Genomic DNA, 16414 nt, shown 5'->3' on the forward strand with positions numbered 1-16414 from the left:
ATAGGATCTCATCAACCCCCAGTCACAACAACCCACAGCCCAGCAGCAGGGCAGTGAAACCAAAGCAGAAGAAAATCTCCCAAAGGCCACGTACGCATCAGGACAATCTCTCCCCTCATAGCACTTGGGGAAAAGCAAGAGCCTCTGCCTCCTGAAGCTCTGATTTCATCATTGAAACGCAATGCAAAAAGAAGCACCAAAATAAACAGATCCATAAAGCAGCATGAACACAGCAAAGCAGTTGGAGACTTCGACAACGAGAATGATCTGAATCCAAGAGGAGTCTGCGCACACGCTGTTCAGCTTCGGGACATCTCCGTGGCCTCCGGGACAACCCGGGATGCACCCAGGACCAGGGAAGCAAACCTGAGAGAAGCCTCTTTAACTGCTTTGCCTTTTTTTTCTTTGCTTTTTATGAAAAAAGCAGAGTGATTCTGTTTTCCCAAGGTCCCCTGCCCCGAGACCCCCTTTCCCCGCAGCAGCCGGGGGTTATCAGTGGCGGGGCAGATCGGGGGAGATGTGTGTAATTGCCCTGTCAGGCAGCTGAAAGGCGCTCGCCTTTAGCTGATGCCACTTCAAAATGAAATTCCTTCTTTGGCATGGCTATGTCTGATATGCAGGCATCAAAGGCGAGGCAGCAGGTCGCCGATGCCCCGGGCCACACATTTCCCTTCTAAAGGCAGGAATGAGAGTGTCAGCTCAGGGCCGAGGGGCCCCGGAGACACAGCAGCAACAATTCCAGCTCCCTACACCCTGGCTCCCCATCCCTGGGGTGATCCCCCTCCATCTACCATGGCCCCATAGACACCGTGCATCCCCTTGAGCACCCACATAGCCCTGTCATGCTAGGATGCTCAGTCCTTACAGCAAGCACCCATCACTCGTGGGGTGCCAGGAGGCAGTAGGGACCCCACAGCACCCATGTGGGGAGCCACAGGGTCACCCAAAGGCTCACCAGCATCAGGAGGACCCTGCAGCCTGTTCCCATGTGCCGGCAGCTGGTGGGACGGAGGGATGGAAAAGCTTCTCTGACACAGAAGAGGTCAAGGGCTTGGGGTTTTTTTTGTCTCTGAGAGAAAGGGCCACGTTCTCCTTCCCCCGCGGCTCCTATCTCCTCTCTCCACCTGCACTCTTCAGGGAGCCAAGGCTTTTGGCAAGCTTTCCCCTCCAGTTTTTATTGGTTTCAACTATGCTGCCCCTTTCGGAGGGTTGGAAAGCTTCAATCATTAAAGCAAAGGAAAAAGTAAAATGCCTCATGCACCCTCACCCCGGTGCCTTCCCTTCCCACTCCCACCATTGCTGAGGACAGGAGCCCCACGCACACACCCCACAGTAGAGCTCCCTGCATCCCCAAGCCAAACACAGGGCTTTTGGGCCCAGGATACCTCCAGCTCTGATCACCTTGCTGCTCGGAAGCAATTTGGAAAGGACACAGCACAGGTAGCTATTAGCTAACACATATTTAACTGCTCCAGATATCTTTTTCTCTTTTTTTGGCATTGTAATGGGGCGATTTGATCTTCAAAGGACCTGTGCAAACCTTTGAAGCTTCCCAAAGAAGCCAATCTCCAGCGGGGAGGGCAGGAGGGGGGAGGAAATGTTAATAGTTTTAAAACCTGGGGAATCCTGAAGATGGACGAAGGGTATAAAACCCAGCGGGTTTAGCATAAAGCCCTCAGGTAAATCTTCACCTTCTTTTCAAATGCATTTTTGGTGAGTTGCTTTGCAAAGGCTTGGGCCAGGTTAGCAAGGTCGGCTCTATTCCCAGCGGCAGGGAGAAGCAGCTCTTAATCTCCAGGGACCCTCATCTCCCACGTGGCTCAGCCCCAGCACAGGGGGATCCGCGGTACCTCGGCGAGAAATAGAGAGACTGAAATTTGCAAAGCCTTTAAGGGGAAAAGAAAGGAGGAGAAAGGGCGGGGGAGGAGAGTGGGGAAGATGAGAAGGAGAGGAGATACATTCCCTGCTGCACTCCCAGCCAGCACAGCCTCAGCAGCTCCCTGAGAGGCGAGACACAAAATGCATTTACCTTTAAAATAATGACTCATTTTATTTTTTCTTTTAATATGTAGTTATAAATATATTTTGTCAAAATATATGATCATTATTGTCAAAAAACATTTGCACATAAAGTCATAAATAAGGTCAAGGTGAACGTTTAGTTTAGAGTCCAGCTATAGCAAGCAGTTCTGGAGTGGGACGGGAGGGAGAGAGAAGGGGAGGAGAAGGTGACGGGGAAGGGGGTCAGCGGCACCCGCATCCCTCCACCACCATCTCCTGGTAGTTTTTCAGGACCACTTTGTCATACTCATCCAGGTAGAGCATGGAGATGGCGCTCAGCTCCGTGGGCACGCAGCAGGCCTTGGGGATGCTGGAGTTCACGGAGTTGACCAGCGTCTGCACAATGGCGTGGTTGGTGGAGTTGAGGTGGTCGGCCAGAGGGAAGGGGCAGTCCCCGTGGCAGTAAAACGCCTGGTACCCCGGGGGTGCCACGATCCAGTCGTTCCAGCCCACGTCGCTGAAATCCACATAGAGGGCATGGCGGCGGCAGTTTTTTTTGTTCTTGCGGGAACGCTGGTGCTTGGGGCTCCGCCGGGCCCTGCGGGTCAGCGCGTGGCCTCGCCCATCGTGCCCAAAAGTGACCAGGAGCGGCCTGAGCTGAGCCCAGTCCCCGCGCCCTTGAGGTAAAGATCGGCTAATCCTGACGTGTTTGCCCTGATGAGTCTGTGCGTGGTGGAGGTGGGTCACCTCGATCACCAGCCCGTGGTTCGGCTGCTTGTCCTTGGTCCACCGGATCACGGCCGGGCTCACATCAAAGGTCTCCCAGCGCGTCACGTTGTGGTGCACCAGACGCGTGTCCAGCAGGCGCGTAATGGCCTGAGAGCGCTCCGACAGCGGCTTCATCACTTCGTAAATGTTTATGCGGTGGAAGCCCCTCTCCCACGCCATGCTCGGCTCCTCCACCTGCTCCCGGTACAGCCGCAGCTCAGCCGAGGAGATCACCTCGTTCTCTGGCACACTGCTGAGGTTAAAGACGAAGCGGATCCGAGGCGCCTCGCTGGGACCCGGGACCGTCTCCAGGTGCTCTGGAGGGGAGCAGGACAGGGGGGGAACAGGGACAAAACGCAAAGAAGAGCAAGTCAGCCTCGGGGCACCCAGCCGCGGCTCCCGGCGCAGACACAGCACGCACCCGCACTTCACCTGCCCGGCAGCCACCGGCACCTCTCCGCTCCCCTGCACAGACACAGCACACACCCGCACTTCACCTGCCCGGCAGCCGCCGGCACCTCTCCACTCCCCTGCACAAATACAGCACGCACCCGCACTTCACCTGCCCGGCAGCCGCCGGCAGCTCTCCGCTCCCCCGCACAAATACAGCACGCACCCGCACTTCACCTGCCCGGCAGCCACCGGCACCTCTCCGCTCCCCCGCACAAATACAGCACGCACCCACACTTCACCTGCCCGGCAGCCACCGGCACCTCTCCGCCTCCCCGCGCATCCCTCCCGACCGGACCCGCAGCGGCTCCGGACCCGCCGCCGCTCGCTCGCCCTCCCCGTGCCTGCGCCCGGACCGGGTCACCCCTTCCCGTCTCACATCCCCTTTCAGAGAGGCTTTTCCTCTTCTTGCTTTGCCCCCTAATCTCCCCAAAAGTCATCCCCTTGGTGAGGTGCAGCACTACGGAGCACAGAGGTGCCTTGTTACGGGGGAAGGGGGAAAAAAAAAGAGAAGCAAATTCCAGGTCAGTAATGATGCGGCTGGATTAATAATTCAGATTTACTTTGGAAAAGAAACATCCGCTAGGAAACATTTGGATCAGATTACAAGGGCCTATTGAACAAACCTTATAAACACACAGCTGTAAGTATTAAATTCGAGTTGGGTTTTTTTTTATTTTGCTTTTTTTTTCCCCTTTCCTTAAGAGCAAAACCAGGCAGCCACTGCTTTGATAGTTCAAAAGAAACACACCAGGGGCAAGATCCCGCCCCCACTTTACCCCCGCATCCGATCCAGAACCACTAAATCCATGCAAGTCCAGGGAGTGACCCCGAGGCAGGGGCACTGAAGGAAGCTTGTGGTTGTCAACCGAAGCAAAAGCACCTCAAAATATGGCCAAGCTCAAGATAAGCAGAGGATGCCGAAAAAATACCGAGCAGCACGGCCGTCACCCATAGGCAGCAGGCTAGGGGGTGTGAGGGGATGGTTTTCCTCCCATAAATTTAGGGCCGGGCATGTCCCGTTTCTAAAGGTATTTGTGAGCTTCCAAAGGCAAGGAAATCCCGATCGCTACCAGGGCTGCGAATTTACCTCCTCCCATCACTGACCTTCATGGTGGAAACTCCTCACTGTGTTTGCCCGGCTGGTTGATCGCTCAGGGTACTGCAGGCTAATTTCCTGGAGGCTTTCCTCCTCTTCTCCAGACTGGAGTCGATAGAGATCCAGCATGTAACTAGGAATGACGGCTGACTTGCTGGGCTGAGGCCGCCTTCGCAGCCCAAACATCTGCAGCAGAGTTGTTTCGAAACCCCGCAAGAGTTCATGGCTTTGGGCAGAGCGGCGTCCAGATCCGGCTTGTCCCTGAAGCTCTGCGACTTTCTTCCTACCGGTCTCGGGTATCAGGCTAGCATGGTTTGTACCTCCTAGCAGGACTTGGCATAGTAGGATGACCATCAGCATTCGGTTACCAGGAATCATGGTGTCTCTGAGGTGTAAAAAAAAACCGCAACAAGGAAAGTCAGGATGAGAAGCAGCCCCTCCCTCCTCCTCTTTCGAATAAACTTGAAAATCATCATAATAAATGGCAAAACATGGGAAGAAGCCCCTGTGCAGCAGGGATTAGCCGCTCGCCCCGGGCTGCCCGCCGCCGGGCAGCTCCCAGAGGCAGGCAGGTCTCGGCGCATCTCGGCCCCGCTCGCCCCGCCGGGACGGGATGGGACGGAGCCGCAGCCGCAGCCGCGTCGGGTCCTGGCGCCCGGCGGAGAAGGGAAGGGGCGAGCGGCTCGGCAGCACTGTCGGGATCGAGTCCCGCCGCTGGAGCGGAGCGGGACACGGGGACAAGAACAAAACAAAGTTTAAAAAAAATAAAGAACCGCAACGAAAACCAAAAGCAAAGAGCGGAGGAAGAAGAGGGCTGTACTCACTGACAGCAAGCAAGGCATATCAGCACAGTCCATGATTCTGGAGAGCCAGCCCGGACCCAGCGCGCCGAAAGCCCCGGGGCAGCGGCTGCCGAGCGCCTCCGCGATCGCCGCCCGAGCGCAGTGCGGCCGCCGCCGCCGCCGGCCCCGGTTTTCTCCCGGCCACGCAGTCACGTGGAGCCGCGCTCCCGCCAGCCCGACCCGGCCCGGCCCGGCCCTGCCCGCCGCCCCCGGCCCGCCCCCGGCCCGGCCCCGCGGGGGACGGCCCGGCCCGCCCCGCCGCCCGCCCCGGGCCCCGGGCCGCGCCGCCCCGGAGAGAGGGGGGGCCTGGGGGGGTCGGGACCCGGCGCCGTGACCCGGGGGTTCGCTCCGCTCAGGTGCATCGCGAGGGGAGCAGCACAAGCCGAGGCGCGGGGCCCCGCCGCTCCCCCCGCCCCTCTGCTCTCGCCGCGGGGGCCGTGTGGCGGGAGCCCCCGGGGAGAGGGCGAGAGGCGAGGGGCGAGCGGCCGCGACGGGTGGAAAGGGAAACTCGAAGTCTCGGAAAGCGTCTGTCGCCTGACGAGAGGAAAGGAAGGGAGCGCTCGGGAATGAGAAGCAGCTGCGGGGAGAAAGGGCCGGCGGCAGGGACCTGGTCACTCCTGCGCCCGCACCGCCCCGCTGCCGGGCCCCGCGGGGAAAGCCCTGTACGCTCCCGGGGGCTGGGAGCCTGCTGCCGGACCCGGGGATTATCCCCACTCCCTTCCCTGGCTTCCCACCAGCCCTCTGGATTCTCTTCTTTTTCCCCTTCCCACCCCGGCTGCCAGAATGACCCTCTCCCCCTGTCCCTCCAGGCCACCTTCCTGGACCCCTACCTCGATGCCTGCCTGGATGCAAAGCCAGTGCCTTCCCACACCAGCGTGGCCACAACTGACTACTCCAGATGGGCACAAAGAGGGGTCCCCGAGAGGAAGAATATTCCCTGGCTGCAGTTCAACCCCAGTATTGGGCTTGAGATTCAGAGCTAGGCTTCCCAAGGCTCGAGGCTGTTCCCAGGTGGGGTTTAGGGACAGACTGGTCTGCCAGTAGCTCACATCAGCTGGACACACTGAGGATGATGTATGAACAAGGTATGGAGAAGGTAGCTCCTGGGAAAGACCCCTAACAAAGAGTGATGGAGGCCAGATACTTTGGAGTGACAGGGTAGGCTGAACGACCACACAATAAATAAAGAGAACTCCACCAGAGTGGTTAGGTATTGTCCCTTTGCCCTGCTGGAGTGTCCCTTTGTGTTGGGCAAACTGTCATCCATGGAGAGAAAAGCTGGTCAATTTATGAGACCAAAAGATGTGGTCGTGGAGTGGCCACCGGAGCTCCCAAGTTCATCAGTGAACCACAACCAAATGCCAGCTCAGAAACAATGACTGTAAGCCAGCACATTCCCACAAACCACCAGGCCGCCATGCCCGAGGGGACAGCAAGCCCATGGCTTCCTCACAGCCCTGCCCCAAACCTCACACACCACCAGATACAACTCCTCTTAATATGTCACTGGGTTTTTTTCTCCCTTTAGCTCAGACTCGAGCCATGCATTAGGGAAGCCCAGGGATGTCACTGAAAGGACACATGCAGATAAAAGGCCGTGCTGACACTGTAATATCTCTGAGTTATTCCTATACCACTCTGAGCTTAAAAGAAACATCTGTTAGCAAGGTATTTGGACTATGAATCCATCAGAATTGGTGAAATATTGCGATCGCCATTTCAAGTGTCTCACACTGAGTGTTATTCTTAACAAGGGAAAACAATTTTTGGAGTAGCTGCTGTGCAACTTCTTAAAGTTAAATAACATTTTCATTGAAAATACCCCAGACTATAAACAAAGTTTATAGGGGACTGGAGCATCTTTCTTATGAGGAAAGGCTGTGTGACCTGGGGCTGTTCAGCCTGGAGAAGAGAAAATTGAGGGAGAACCTCATTAATACTTACAAGTATTTTAAAGGTGTTTGTCAAGAGGATGGGGCAACACTTTTTTTCTGTTGTCTTCAGTGAGAGGAAGAGAGGTAATGGACAAAAGCTGGAGCACAAAAAGTTCCACTTAAACAGAAGGAAAAACTATTTTACTGTAAGGGTAAGGGAGCCCTGGCCCAGGCTGCCCAGGGAGGGTGTGGAGGCTCCTTCTCAGGAGGTTTCCAAACCCGCCTGGACACGTTGCTGTGCCCCCTGATGGAGGGGAACCTGCTTTAGCAGGGGGTTGGGCTGGATGAGCTCTGCGGGGCCCTTCCAGCCCCCACCATGCTGGGACTCTGTGAAAGTTCATGCAAGGGCCTGTGTAGCACTGCCCTTAGAACAGATCTCTGCTATCAGAAAAGCAGCTCGCCCCTTTTTTATGGGGGCAGCAGCCACAGGTGATATTCTTTGTCAAAAGAACCTTGCTCATGTTTTGTGAGGATCAGAGAGTGACAGCATTGGAAATTTTCATCATAGCGGAGTTCAATCCCACAGCATCCAGCTCCTGCTCTCGTAAGCCATCCCATTAAACCCAGATCCAAAGAGCTGCTGAGGTAACGCTGGTTAACCATGCCTCTGTGCAAGGAGGTGGCCAGCTGGGGACAGAAAGCCAGTGGAGAGCAGCATGATTTGAGCTCTTGCAGGAGGCAATAGTGTGTCTGAGTAGCTTATTGGTTACTAAGAAGTGTTAGTCATGGGGAAAGCTGTAGTATTTATTCCATAAAATGTAAATACATAGCCCAAACCACAAAGGAGTAACCATGGATGGGAACAGTGTAGCATTTACTGAGGGAGCTGAAATGAGTTTCTCCAGAAGCTGTATTTCCTGAGCCCCAGAGAGAGTAATTCACCTTCAACGTTGCTTCTGCTCAAGCCTGTGGAGTTACACACAGGCTGAATTTGGTCCAGGCATGCAAAACAACTGAGTGTGTTATATACTCCAACCGAAAAAGTGGATGCCAAAATGGAGCTAAAAATACAAATGTGGAAGCTTTTGAAAGCAAACAGTGCTACATTCAGCAGCAGATATAACATTGTATGTTTTAAAGATCCAGCACATCAGAAATAGAGAACATTGTGTCTGTGCTCAATGCAACACACAGTTCCGCCTGCGTCATCACATCTCACATGGATGAGGGGCTGTTGGTGTGGTTCTTCCCTATGATCTAGTCCCAGCCATACTCAAGGTTCTGCTGTCAGGGTTCTTCCTCTCTGACTTCTGTGGAAAAACCTTCAGGAATCTCTGTGCCTGGATAGCAAGACCAGTGACCTCCTCTGGAAGCTAAGCCCCAGGACGCTGGGGACATCACTCTGCAAAGAATGGCCACAGAGGTGGTTCATGCACATACAGGCTTGGAGTATGACAGAAGACTTGCTTTGCTAGTGACAGCAAGAAGCCCAGGAGCTGATAGCTCTCCCAGCACCCAAGTACCCAGCTCTGCTTGCAGAGGTCATTTGTTGAGGGGCAATTATTTGCTCTACTTTTATCTCAACCTGGTGATCATGGACTTGCCCAGATGTATTCCTGATAAAATCCCAGCCACTAACATTTGACCCATTTCCAGGTTCCCCGTTCTTAGGACTGATCGGCAGGTTGATGTTCAGCACCTCTAGAAATTAGGTGAGCTCTGTTTACAAGGAAAAACTTTTTCCCTGATAGCAGCATTTCAGGAGTTGTCTGATGAGAAGAGAGAGACTTTACCAAACCAGTTCTTGCATCCTATGTTATTTTTAGAGCAGCTGTACCTTTTGGGCTCTGAAGTTTGCAAACAACATGCCTTGGAAAAAAGAAACAAAACAAAACCAAGAAACCAAAAACACTAAACCCCAAACTTGTCTCACCAGATTTGTGCATGGGCAGAAACAAGCCTGAAACCATAAATAAATAAATAAAGTCATATGTCTGAGATGTTTTAGTGACAGGAATTACAGGAGGAGATGCCCATAAGTGTGCTAAGATCAATTCCCTCCTACCCTTTCCTTTCAACTGCCTAAGCTTGTCAATTAAAACAAAGGGAACTGAACAAACAACTCCAAGGGATTACGTTTTCCAAAGAAGCTCTTCACTAAAGAGTTGGGCTACAGCCGGTGAAACAAGCGCCCCTGCTTGAATGGCAAAAGGAGCATACTTTTACAGCCACTCTAAGATTTTCATGTCTCTGAATGCTTCAGAGTTGAACCAGAATTTTCTACCTTCTCTTGACTAAAGAAATTCCTGTTTCTCCTGACACTGAGTACTGGGTTCAGCTTGGACTTTATTTCTGCTTTACATCAACGTGTGTCTACTGAGGTGGCAGGACCATGTCTAGAACCAGTCCTGAGCTAAGAAGAGAATGCAGCACTGCTGTTTAATTCCAAATAGATTTTTCGTGAGTTTGTACCAAAACACCGTGTAGCAACATTTTAAAAATGCAGTTACAGAAAGACAGTCTCTGGCAATCAGATACACAGCAGCTGAAAAAGTAGAATGTCTTCTTTTTCTGGTTTTAAGAACGATTTCTATTGCTTTGCAAATCCTGTGAAGAGGTTGACTGTCCCACACAAGGAGAATCTTCAGTTGTTTTTACTTGACTTGTTCACTTTGTCACTTTCCAAAGATCCTCAGGACTGAGCAAGCCTAGAGATACCACCCTTTGCTTTTCTTACATACACTGTCCATCTTCTACTGTGAGAGTGTAAGGTCCCTGCTGCTAACTCTTGTTCCTCAAGAGACACTTGTGCAGTGCATCAAAGCCTGGGTCTTAGGGAAGCACTTAAGCAACACAACATATAAATAAAGGTAGAACCATATTAATGATCTGTTGTTAAAATTCTTATGACCTGTGTTAGAAGCATCTCTTTAAGTTGTGAAATCATCTGCACATGGATTGGTTTCTTTGATCAATATTACAAGAAGAGCATGCACTGATCTCACATAGCTTTCAGAAAGAAACCTTTTAGCACATGTTTGCTTCTGCACTGTATTCCTCCCCACTCAATCAAAATCTCATCCCTGAGAAGCAAGAAGGACCTCCAGAAGACGAAGAACACGTTCCTCCTGCTCTGAAATTTGTAGCTGGTGCTAATAACGACCATCATTCTTCTCATTAGCACCATACAGCCATATGGCTACCTAAGATAAGCAGATTTGTGTTGGATCTGGTGAGTCATGACTACGTTTTGGGAACTCCACAGGCACTGGCAGCTCCCTTCGTGTACACACCATGTCAGTGTGTCTCTAGAACTGATACACAGCTTTGTCTGAGTTCAGCTGTGACTCCAATGTTTCGGATGCTTTGCTCTTCCTCACTGTCTAGCACCGCTGCCAAATCTCCCATTGCGCACAACCACGTGGCACCCTCCAGGGTGCCAACATTTGTCTTTGTCCTTTAATGTTTCTCAAGTCCTACTATCATCAGGAGAATTATTTCAATCACTAGTACAAGGTGTAAATAAGCAGAGCAGGGACATTGCTGCAAAAATAGCTCACACCCACTCTATTTGATTTCTAGCAATAGCAAAGGACTTTGCTGGTAGGCCAGGAAATGTCAGCACACAGCTGAACTTTGAGTTCATTTATGTGAACATCCTCTGAAACACAGAGGAAGGATCCTGTTAGGGATTCCCAGTCAGGAAATGTGCCCTGTGGCCTTCATCTCCAGCAATAATAGACTGGTGGGGCTTGTTTGTACCAGTTGCCTGGTGACAAATAATCATCATATCAAGGTTCTTTCTTAGAAAGTGCTCACTGAATAACTTTAGACAAGGAACACGTTTGAACAGAGCATGAGCTTCCCACAGACATGTGACAAGAAAGAGATCACTTCTGAGGGAAAGGCTTCTTTGCCACACACATATACATGAGGCTGCAGGTTGTAGGGGCTCTGCAGGTACTCCTTGCCAAGCCACTGTCCCACATCTTGCTCGATGTCATACTTACTTTTAGAAACCTGTATGTGTATATTAATGTGTGTACACACAAACATGCATGTGTCCATCACACTTGGACAAAATATGCCAAGAGCAGCAGGATCCTAACCAAGGTGGGACCCTGATGGCTTGTTCCAGTATAGAGCAATCCATGTTAGTGCAGCAGCTATGTCAGAGCAACCCATTTCCCTGCAAATATCCTACAGCTTTAATCCTTATGAGAGCAATAATACCCTGTACAGCAGAAGGAAGGAGCTAAAAGATCCTGCAGTCCTTCCTGAAAAACCCTTTAAAACATAGGACCTACTTCCTTTCAGGGTGGCAGGGCTCTCTGTTTTATTATTGATAAAGCAAGCTAACGAGTGAGGTGTTAGCTGGGTTTATTTTCAAGGTAGAGACATTCTTACTTACTGTTACCTGCTCTGCTCCATTCTGGGGCAAGAAAAAAATGCTTGTAAGCAGAATCAAAGCTCACCTCCTCTCCCCAACAACTACAGCCCCAAAGCACCTGAGCAAGGGCATTGTTTGTGTCAGCAACAGTGAGACTTGATTTCATTTTTGGCTCTTTTCTACATAAGCAATTATCTATTTCCTCTTCACTGCTTCCATCATACACAGACAGTGACTCAGCAGCCTAAAGGCCTTTAGCTACCTGGGATGTTCAAAGGCAATAGGTTTGGTGCAGTGCTAGAAGTTCTGGGATGTTTAAAGGAAGTTTGGCCTGATGATGAAGGCTTTGATTTGGACTTCACAAGGTCTAGGTTCAGCTTTGAGCTTCTGTGACAATGACTGAATCACCTGGAATCCTCTTTATCCAAGTGGCTACGCATATGCTTAACAGTGAAGGGTAATTTTAAAGACTAGGGAAAGGAGGCAATTAGAATTACAGTCATGTCAGAGCCTCCATTCTGGAAGAACAGGAGGATTTTGTACCCATTCTCAGAAATAAAGCAAAATCAAACATTAGTTCCAAACAGGTCCTCAGATTCCAACCCAGCAAACAAAAGTCTTTCAAACCATTTCAGTGGAACTCCAGCCCCTGGGAACATATTGGAACAGTGTTCAACACAGAGACCCTGTGTCATCTCTCATTTACACGTTAAATGAAAGTTGTTCTGTCCCACATGTCATGGAGAGACACCCAGTGATTCACGTCTCATCTACAGCAGAAAGACCTGGGCTGACTCGTTCCTGTTGCACACAATGGAAAAGAAGAGTAGAAGGGACTCATTTCTGTGGGACACTTCAGAAAACTACAGGAGCAAAATCTCCTCCATAAGAAAGAGGAAGTGAAACTGAATATGCCTGGAAACTACGAATTAAACACATTGTAGTCAGAGGTGGGTTTCCAGTGTTTTCCAGAAATAGTCATCAGGGCTTTAGATTACTGGCTGGCAGCCACACAGCCCATAAACTGAAGGGAGGCCAATTTCTTGACCTGCAGCCTTCAATGCAAAGACAGGCTGTACTCACTGATACCTTATCCAAATGCTGTGGGCAAAACAGCGTTGTACGTGTGTACCGTGTGTGGCTGATCACACGCAAGCTTTCTATTCAAAGCTGTTTGCAGGAGCCACTTACTTCACCAAACAGCTTGCAGAAGAGTAAAACTGAGGGTCTGGCTCATAACAAAAAAAAGAGAGAAGGACTTTCAGAGAGGAATATTTGAAAATCAGCCTTAAGAAGGCAAAAAAAAGAAGAAATGGTAAAAAGGGAGTGAGTCTGAAGACATCCCTTATCTCACTCTCTTACGTATGAAGGGACCTTGGAAGTGAGGGGTTGCTACCCTACATGGAGGTCCACCTGGGCAGAAGGGTTTACAGAGCCAGACTGCAGAGGTTACACAGGAAGACAGAACAGAAGAGAAAACTGATATGGGAAAGAAGTGAAAACCAAGAAGGCAAATTCAGTCTGGGCAAAGGGCCAAGGCAAGGCCAAGTGCAATTCTAGAAAACGGGACTGAAGCCAAAGGCACCAAGGTGTCACAACAGGCCAGCACTCGTCTGCAAAGACAACCCAGCATGATGCAACTGACAGGTGCACAGCATCACCCAGACTTGGAGAGAAATAGGCTTAAAACTAGATACTTGAGCACAGGGCTGAGGATGAAGGGCCTGAACCAAGCAGCCTGTGTGTGTGCAGGATCTGAGGTTAGCATAGCACTGGCATCTCCCAGTACCAGCCCCCTGAGTCACGGAAAGGAGAACTAAGTTGTGGCAATTTCCCTGAGGACCTCTTTGTTCCCCTAGTTGCACCCTGCATTCCTGCTTGTTCCATCTCTGTCCTGCTGACTCTGCTGTCTTTCCCACCCTCTGTACACATACCCAATAAGGCAGCAAGACTCTGAACCAGGTATTGTATGCAAATAACACTACACCCCAATCTGAGGAAACATTGCAAAGAGCAAATGTGCAACATCATTTATAAAAGTGGCATCAGCTTATAAATGTTCCTCACAAAGACCCAACGCTGAGGTAACTCCATGGCTGCCAGAAACACAATCATCTGTCTTGCCTTCAGAAGCCCTCAGCAAGTCACTCCATCTCCCATCACTCTTTCCCCACGTAACAGCTAACTGCAGAGGCAAACTGACACAGTAAATGATGCTGCCTGTCCACCTCAGACCAGGCTGAGCACAGCAAGGGCAGAGGAGAGGCTGAATGGGGTTGGGGCTCGAGGAGCAGCAAGATGAAAACAAAATTAATTGAGACAGATGTTTGAAGAGTAGGGGATAAAATGAGAAGGCCAAAGAAGACTTAGAATTGATGAATATCAATTGAGCCAAGGATAATGGAGACAAACCCCAGGTCCAAAGCACAAAATAGCAGCCATTCAAGGTGAGGCTGACAAAATCTCTCTCAGAGGGTTCATTTCCCTCTCTTGGGGCAGTTGTCAGCCACCAGCAGTCACCCTTTTTTTTCAGAGGTTCACTTGTTGGTAAGCTACCAAGAGCCCAAGATGATACCACCACAAAGGAGGTGCCTTGAAATGGATGTCACAGCTGGATCACTTGCATTGTGTTTTCTGCTAGGTAGAGGTGCTTGAGTGTATCTACATGGTTGAGAATGGCTAGAGCTTGGGGGCTAAGCCTTAGCCACCAGAAAACTGGAAACCTAACTAGTCTGCCTAAGCTTGCAGGAGGTACACAACTCTGCCGTCTCAGAGGTAGATCTCGATTCACCTTCAGCCCTTTTCAGGATAGAGAGAACTTTTTTAACCTATAATCACCCATTCCCTGTCCACATAGAATCACTCCTGACCTGTTGGGCAAAAGCTCCTTTCACCCAAGCCAGCAAAACTCAAAGCCCAGTCTGAAAAAAAACTCAACCCTCAAACCCAAGTGAAACCAAAAACCAGAGCCAGTGGATAAAAGGCATTTTAAAAATAGAGAATACATTATAAAAATAGAAAATAAATTGCTTGAGGCACTTAAAGGCTGTGTTCATACATTTCAGACTCTTCCCAGCAACACTGCTCCCAAAGCACCTTGTGTCTACAGGGTGAGCAGCTCCATATCTCCCATGGCAGAGGGCACACATAGTGATCTGGCTCGTGTTACTGAGCAGGATCGGATGATAGGTGAACATCCATGATGCTGAGCAGCAGGCGCAGCTGGTCAGCAGCTCACAGGTCAAAGTCTTCCTTCTGTCTGACAACCCTCTTGTATCTTTCTTTTCCAAAGTAGGTGCCCCTCATTCTCCAAAGAGTTTTGTTGCTACCAAGCAAGCTTTATGTCCTTGAGCTGTGTGAGGAAGGTTTCAGCACAGACGCATTGGCACAGCACCTTTCAGCTCTCAGATTGTTTTTTACAATTGTTTTGTAAAACTGTTCAGTTTACTGCCCCATGAGAGATGAATAGGAAATCCAGCCAAAAAAAAAACCAAACCTGCCCCACATCCCTGGGTCTTAGGAAATGTAGATTTGTCACCCTTTGCTCTCTTTGTGTGCTGTTAGATTTTCTCCTTGTAATTTTATGCTGCTCAGACACCTAATGACCTAAGTGGTCCCAGGAAAGGGGAATTGGCTTCCTCTATGAAGAGCCCAGTGTTTATTTGCAATTTAGCTTACCTGGCTTGTTTAAAGTGTTATCAGAATGCATCCACCTACTTTCCTTTCTTCGTTTTCACTTGATATCCAAGATTTGCTTGAATTGAGAATGTATAAAGCCTCAGGCATGATCCTGGGTGTTCTCAAGACTTAAATGCCACTGCTTAAAGAGTTAAAGATCTAGATGGCTGCACTAAGAGGATGATAAACTAATCACTCAGTCACTGCTGGTGAGCTTGGTGTCATTTACTGAAAACACGGAATGCATTTAACAATGTAAAAGAAACTCCATGCAGTGCAAAAGCCAAAGATGATTGTTAGATTGTCAAGGTTTACTTTGGAGAAAGTCCTTGGTCTAATTACCTAGGTTTAAGCAACAGAAGTATTTTTCCACTTGTTGAAGAAGTTAACATTTTCCTTTCAAGCAATGTTCTGGAGGGTTTTTTTTAATGTGACTAAGGACTGCAGATTGTGTTCAGAGAACTACAGAAAATTAAGATAGAGATGAGGTAGAAGAAATAACTCTCCTAGGGAACAACTAAGAAATGTTTTCTATCATCATAACCTTAAGAAAAAAATAGTTAAAGTTATCATTACAGTACTAGTCCTGTACATTTACCTATTGATTTGTGTCTTCCAGTTCTGTGAAATGGTTGAAAGAAAACAACAGCTCTCAGCCCTTACTAGAAATACTTATTTAAAAGCCAGGCTGTTTTGGTGTTACAGGAAGAAAATGCTCCAAATCATTTTCCCTGCAGTCTCTGCACCACAAAGTAAAAGAAAGATCAGGTCCAATATTTTGTAGTTGAATCTTAGATTTTGGTAAATATTGGCTTTTTTTTTTTTCTTTAGCCTTAAAATGAGATCTTAGTTACAGATCAAGATACCAAAAATGAATAAAATATCAAAGGAATTTTGCAGGGCTCACCCAGTCAGCATCCAAGCTGCAAGTAATATCACTGTCCTACCTCTTACTCTATTAAACTTAGAATGGTACAACTCTGTTGTGCTAAGCAGTTGGTACAAGACTCTTTCCCAGCATATCAAACCCCAGAGCCACTGTCAGTGGGTGCCACTGGAGGTTTTTCGTTGTGGGGAAGTAAGATCCAAAATTACAGAGGATATTTCTCCAGAGCAAAATGAAGGTGAGACCATAGTTCATCTTTGTAGATCAGTGTCAATTTGACCTGGCAAACATAGGCAATAATAGACAATACAAATGGGCTTAGCACGTACCAACAGCTTAACAGTTCTCCAGGGACTCTGGATGGGTACTGTGATGTGGCCATAGCACATCCTTGCAGACCAATGTCAATTTGACCTAGTAAGCACA

At 49.5% G+C, this 16414-nt stretch overlaps 1 protein-coding gene across 2 annotated transcripts; it reads right to left on the minus strand.

The window, feature by feature from the left end:
* Nucleotides 1-2077: 2077 nt before the first annotated feature.
* On the minus strand, nt 2078-5267 carry BMP4 (bone morphogenetic protein 4). Of its 2 annotated transcripts, none has more exons than XM_061998178.1 (3): nt 5147-5267; nt 4327-4703; nt 2078-3086 (listed from the first exon to the last, which is right to left on the minus strand). In XM_061998178.1, the coding sequence occupies exons 1-3, from the start codon at nt 5173-5175 to the stop codon at nt 2245-2247; spliced, it is 1248 nt and encodes a 415-aa protein (XP_061854162.1). In that variant the 5' UTR covers nt 5176-5267; the 3' UTR covers nt 2078-2244. The 2 variants fall into 2 exon arrangements, with proteins under 2 accessions (XP_061854162.1, XP_061854163.1); XM_061998179.1 differs by having other exon boundaries at nt 5143-5225.
* Nucleotides 5268-16414: the final 11147 nt, after the last annotated feature.

The sequence above is a fragment of the Colius striatus genome, chromosome 6 (assembly GCF_028858725.1).
Source record: "Colius striatus isolate bColStr4 chromosome 6, bColStr4.1.hap1, whole genome shotgun sequence".
Taxonomy (NCBI): domain Eukaryota; kingdom Metazoa; phylum Chordata; class Aves; order Coliiformes; family Coliidae; genus Colius; species Colius striatus.